Here is a 6000-nt window from a genome sequence, read left to right as displayed (position 1 = left end):
TCTTCTTTCGCACCACTGCCTACAGATCGGCAGTATCGCCTGCATTAATAATAATAAAAAAAACAATATTAACAACTGCAGATGTTACAGTTATTATTTTATTATTTCTATTCTACGTGACTTTACCGAAAGAACCAAGAAGATGAATCCCTGCAGTCACGAAAGCTTTAAATCGAAATTTTACTATTGATCTTTTATGGATAATATTGGTCGCGAAACCTTGCTACGTGTTATACTGATCAGAAATAACACTCGGAGGTGGGGGGCGTGGCTTTGTCTGGGGAGGCGTGGCTTTGCCTGGGGGGCGTGGCTTTGCCTGGAGGGGCGTGGCTTTGCCTGGAGGGCGTGGCTTTGCCTGGAGGGGCGTGGCTTTGCCTGGAGGGCGTGGCTTTGCCTGGGGAAGGGCGTGGCTTTGCCTGGGGGGTGTGGTTTTGCCTGGGGAGGGGCGTGGCTTTGCCTGGAGGTGCGTGGCTTTGCCTGGGGAGGGGCGTGGCTTTGCCTGGAGGAGCGTGGCTTTGCCTGGAGGGGCGTGGCTTTGTCTGGAGGGGCGTGGCTTTGCCTGGAGGGGCGTGGCTTTGCCTGGAGGGGCGTGGCTTTGCCTGGGGAGGGGCGTGGCTTTTGCTTGGGGGGCGTGGCTTTGCCTGGAGGGGCGTGGCTTTGCCTGGAGGGGCGTGGCTTTGCCTTGGGGAGGGGCGTGGCTTTGCTTGGGGGCGTGGCTTTGCCTGGAGGGGCGTGGCTTTGCCTGGAGGGGCGTGGCTTTGTCTGGGGGCGTGGCTTTGCCTGGAGGGGCGTGGCTTTGTCTGGGGAGGGGCGTGGCTTTGTCTGGAGGGGCGTGGCTTTGTCTGGAGGGGCGTGGCTTTGCCTGGGGAGGGGCGTGGCTTTGTCTGGGGGCGTGGCTTTGCCTGGGGAGGGGCGTGGCTTTGCCTGGAGGAGCGTGGCTTTGCCTGGAGGGGCGTGGCTTTGTCTGGAGGGGCGTGGCTTTGCCTGGAGGGGCGTGGCTTTGCCTGGAGGGGCGTGGCTTTGCCTGGGGAGGGGCGTGGCTTTTGCTTGGGGGGCGTGGCTTTGCCTGGAGGGGCGTGGCTTTGCCTGGAGGGGCGTGGCTTTGCCTGGGGAGGGGCGTGGCTTTTGCTTGGGGGGCGTGGCTTTGCTTGGGGGCGTGGCTTTGCCTGGAGGGGCGTGGCTTTGCCTGGAGGGGCGTGGCTTTGCCTGGGGGCGTGGCTTTGCCTGGAGGGGCGTGGCTTTGTCTGGGGAGGGGCGTGGCTTTGTCTGGAGGGGCGTGGCTTTGCCTGGAGGGGCGTGGCTTTGCCTGGGGAGGGGCGTGGCTTTGTCTGGGGGCGTGGCTTTGCCTGGGGAGGGGCGTGGCTTTGCCGGTGGGGGCGTGGCTTTGCCTGAGGAGGGGCGTGGCTACTCCGCCCCCAACGGCGCATGCGCGGGCCGCGACGTCCCCACGGTAACCGGGCCGGGTTCGTGATGGCGGCGCGCTGAGCGCGGCTCCCCCCCCCCCGCCGCTGCCTCAGCGCTCATGGCTTCCTCGGTACGTGTTACAACGATCACAACAACAACAAACAACAACAGCAGCAGCAGCAGCGACATACACGACAACAGCATCAGTACTAACACACGCGTGTGCACCGCGAGGCGAAGAGAACGACGCCGTTGAGCCATCCCCGTGTGTCGCTCCACACTGCACCGTCGTTGTCGTTTCGCCTTCATTGCCGTGCGTTTGTTTCGCGGCATCTTTGCTGCCCCCCCCCTCCACCGAGTAACGCCTCTCGATCAAAAGCAGCTCCCCCCCCCCACCTCCTCCTCCATCTCGCAAGCCGAGCCTGGATAGAGAAGTGGTCTCTGGGTGGGTGACAAGCGTGTGGGTGCGTCGCGAGGTGTATTGAGGTAGTGGTGGCTTGCTAAAAACAGCGTTTGTTGTACTGCACTATGCTCCTAAATGGTCTATGGCCTCGTCTATTGCCTCTGGCCAAGACGCCGCTACTGCTGCCCACGATGTAGCCCCCTTTGCGCCATGGCACCTCGGTTTTCGTGGTGGTGTCACTTTGTATCTGGGGTTCAAATCCGACCGTGGAAGCGGACAGTAGTGGAATTAATCAACAAACCGGGGGCACTTGAGGTTTTGTACAGGTTTGTGACCATTGTTCGATTCACTTTGGGTGCGTGGAGTATCGTAACGCAACCACGTCTCGAGCCGCTTTTTATAGTTTAAACGCGTGACTTATTTTGCGTAGATACGGGCAGTCGTAGAGGGCATGAAGAATGGATTGACGCTGGACTTGGGACGACGCGGGCGGGGATTCGTCAGCACGGATGGCTGGGGCGGGGGGGGTAGCAGAGGAGATTGAGTGACCTCACATTGAGTGAAGGTTGACTGGGGTCTTCAATAGCCTTGGCTGCTGGAGCAGAGAGTGCATGAGCGAGTTGGGGAAAGGCCACATTGGCACAGACAAAATATTTTCATTTGCTGTTACCACCAGAGATTTTTTTTTTTACTTGAGTCGTACCAACATTTTTAAATCGCCCAAAAGTTAGAACAAGCAGCAATTATGTCGTCCAGTTCTATTTTATTAGCCAGACATAAACTTGCGGCGAGATGTTGTCTCTCTCGCCTGGTATGCAGGAGGTCGTGGGTTCGAACCCTAACCTGACGCCTGTATATTTGGGTTTTGCGTGTCCCTCTCCCCGTGGTCGTGTTGATTTTTCTCCTGGTCCCTCCGGTTCTTCTCTAAACATTTCGAAACATGCGTGTGTCGTGTATTTGGCTGCCACTTCGTTGTGTGTATTTGTGGCCAGATAACTTGTGAAAAAAAGCTAATAGCTAACTGCTTTACCTTGTAGAAGAAAATTAAAATGTTTTTGTTTATTGGCCTGCACACGTGGCACTGATTTGACTAGTTGTAGAGTAAGATGAGAAGGGAAAAATGTACGTATACATGGGCGAGTCCTTGGTGGGTCTTGACGATGGCGAGTGAGATTTTGCAATTGATCCAGGCTTGGAACAAGAGCAAGCAGAAGGCATTGGAGCATTGAGATGATGTGGTCATGTTTTCAGCCGTTAAGGATCACCTGGACTCTGGAGATTAGAGGAGGCGCGAAAGAAGAGTCAGGTCGTGACGAAGGCATAGATGAGGAAGGATCTGCAGTATTATGACAGAGTTTGTAATAAGGTGTGCACGATTTAAAGCTTTCGTGACTGCAGGGATTCATCTTGGTTCTTTCGGTAAAGTCACGTAGAAGGGAAATAATAGAATAATAAAAATACAACATTAAATAATTCTCACGACGTTTCGGCCACAACGCAAGCAGCCGTCCTCAGGTGAAGAACAGGTCTTTATTTTATTATGTTTTATTTTTATTATTTTATTATTTCCCTTATACGTGACTTTACCGAAAGAACCATTAAGAAGGTGTGCACGGTCAAAGTGGAGACATTGCAAAGTGTCAACTTTTTGTCTAAGAGGAGTGTGCTTAAATGTTTTTGGAACATGTGGCTAACTGCAAATTATCGCCCATTGTGTACCAGTGGCTTGGCAGAATTTGCACATTGAACACCTGGACAAGGAGTCTGGGTGGGGAGGGGGTATGATATTATTTGGGGGAAAGCTGCAACAACACAATAGCTGGTGGCAGTTTGGTGATGATGGTGGTGAAAATATCGGTGATGTGTCCCATCACATGAGTGATATCTACCCCTATGGTATTTTTTTTTTCCCAATTAGTTGTCCACTTTTAAATTGAATGGTGGTTGGCAAGCCAGGCAACTGTTTTACTTAATTTTGGTTGATGTTCTTTAAACACGTAGGCACACTTATAGACACATATACTCGTACAACAACGACAAAAGATTATCCGTTTAGCTTCATGACAAGTGTTGTTACTGAGTGCCTATGAAGGTGGTCACGACATAAGTGGTGGTGTTTTTAGAATCACTCCGGCTGTATTTGTCTCCCCAGTGCTGATGTTTACACATTGCAGGACCTACATATTTCAAGACTTAGGGGGGGACCCCAAGAAAGGTTTATACAGTACATCAGGTACCACTGATGTACATATGTTCACATTAAAATGTTCCTGACACACCTAAGCATAACTAACCGCTCACTCGTATATATAAATGCAACGACCCCCCCTGGCTAACCATATACACACATATGCACGTATTTACACACGCATGGTTATACATGTGTAGTGTACCAAGTGAAGAGTGGTACTGTATGTGCGGAGCCTCTCTCTAGCGCCAGAGTGAGTGTGCCATGGAAGGGCTCTCTAGGGGGCATAGCCCTGGTGACGGTGAGAGAGAGGTCGGGCGAGGACATGGTGCTCTTGAGTGAACCCGAGAGGGCACGTGACCGGACGAGGTGGAAAGGGGGGCCAATAAGGGGGTGAGAGGGACACGTGATGTAGGGGCCAGAGTCTTCAAGAAGGATCTGGAAGCCCCTGGCCACGCCGCGGCCCATAAAAGCCAAGCCCGATCGTGGCTGTCTCTGGGAATGGAACTCTTTGCTCTTCGGTCTTGGGTCTTCGTGCATGACATCGTGGACCAGACAAGATGTTAATTAGCCGGGTCCAATTGAATAGTTACCCCGTGGTGGTTCCCACTATATGGAGTATCCCGTCAAGTGGTTTAGTAGTTAGCAGTGTGGTCACCACCCTATGTCGTTACCCTGTGAGTGGTTATATAGTCACCCCGTTGGGTGGTGAATAAACGTGTTGCCTCTAAGTTCGAGTGTGCGCCTCAGCTGAATTTACTACACATGTATAAATGTATTACATTTAGATACTCGCAAACCCATATGCACACGAAGTTATAATACTTATTATGCTTTTTACAATTCTATTGTACAGCCATGCAGACTGCAGGAAAGTACTGTTATTGAATACTTGTTAAAGCTCTACTTCTACGCACTTGCTTATACTGTATACACGTAATTTCTAACCACACATGTACACTCACCTACAAGGAGAAAGTTCCCCTATATAGTCTACATAAGCTGATGGGGCAAGTGCTGCTGTTTGCGATCATCTATTAAGGCTGACACAAGGGGTTTGTGTGGTCAGCACCTCACATGGCTACCTTTGCCTTTTCAGTGCTGATGTTTATGTACTCATTTGAGGCTGAGTCGACCCAGGACAGGCTGAGGACCAGTTCGGATGTTACTCACCACTGATGTCAGCTCTGGCCAGGGTATTAAACCGAGGGTGCAGAGTTCGAAGCGCTGTCCTCTAACCACTGCGCCACCATTCTCCACTCACACTCCAAAAAGCAACCAAGCCATTGCCCCGAATCCAGCCCAGTGCGGCTCAGGAGGCACCAGTTAGTTTTTTTTCTTTTGCATAAGCAGAGCCATGCCACATACGTCACTTGAAATTAATGAGTTGAGACACATGTCCGAAGTTGTGGTGACGCTGCGTCCTCACAATGTCCTCACTGGCATCGCATACAATGAATGCATCATGAGCGCTTCGCCTGACCTTTTCAGATATGTTGTGAAGCCTGTGTGTCACAGTTTGGTTTCCAGCTCGGAAAAGCAAATTGCCAGTGGAAAACCACCCATACTGTGAGAACCCTGCTCTCTAGCACTGTTCGGATGTGCCAGTGGAAAAAGGGGAGTGGTGGTGATGTCACCCGACGAGGCACACTTTTAAAAGTACAAAGACAAATATGTCCTATATCGCCTTAACATACTGTTGGAGCAAGTGCTGTTAGCAAGTACCAATGAAGGCTAGCATTGGCACACGAGGGAGTGGGTAGCCAGCACCACACCCGGGGCGGCTTTGTCTCCCGAGTAGCGATGTTTACAGATCGCACCAGGTACTAATTTCTGAGTCGACCTAGGGGAGGCTCAGGACCGGTTCACATAATCCTCATTCGTTTTGGCCATGAGTGGGATTCGAACTCGAGTCGCCGGGTTCGTAGCGCAGTGTGCTAACCACTGCGCTACCGCTCCCCATATACACACACGCAACTAAATACACATGCGTACACGCGCAAAC

General features: G+C 51.9%; 1 protein-coding gene across 1 annotated transcript in view; it reads left to right on the top strand.

Annotated features, from left to right (window-relative positions):
• Window positions 1-1444: 1444 nt before the first annotated feature.
• The window catches only part of LOC144731509 (protein ENL-like), a 48141-nt gene continuing 43585 nt past the window's right edge, over window positions 1445-6000 (top strand). Inside the window, exon 1 of the mRNA XM_078612616.1 lies at window positions 1445-1534. Within this exon, the coding sequence (XP_078468742.1) occupies window positions 1523-1534 (12 nt within the window). The 5' untranslated portion in view covers window positions 1445-1522. The remainder of the gene's footprint in view (window positions 1535-6000) is intronic.

Source organism: Lampetra planeri, chromosome 39 (genome assembly GCF_965212315.1).
Source record: "Lampetra planeri chromosome 39, kcLamPlan1.2.h2, whole genome shotgun sequence".
Lineage (NCBI taxonomy): Eukaryota > Metazoa > Chordata > Hyperoartia > Petromyzontiformes > Petromyzontidae > Lampetra > Lampetra planeri.
The sequence above is the reverse complement of the archived record's forward strand: the minus strand, read 5'-3'. Positions and strand labels throughout refer to the sequence as shown.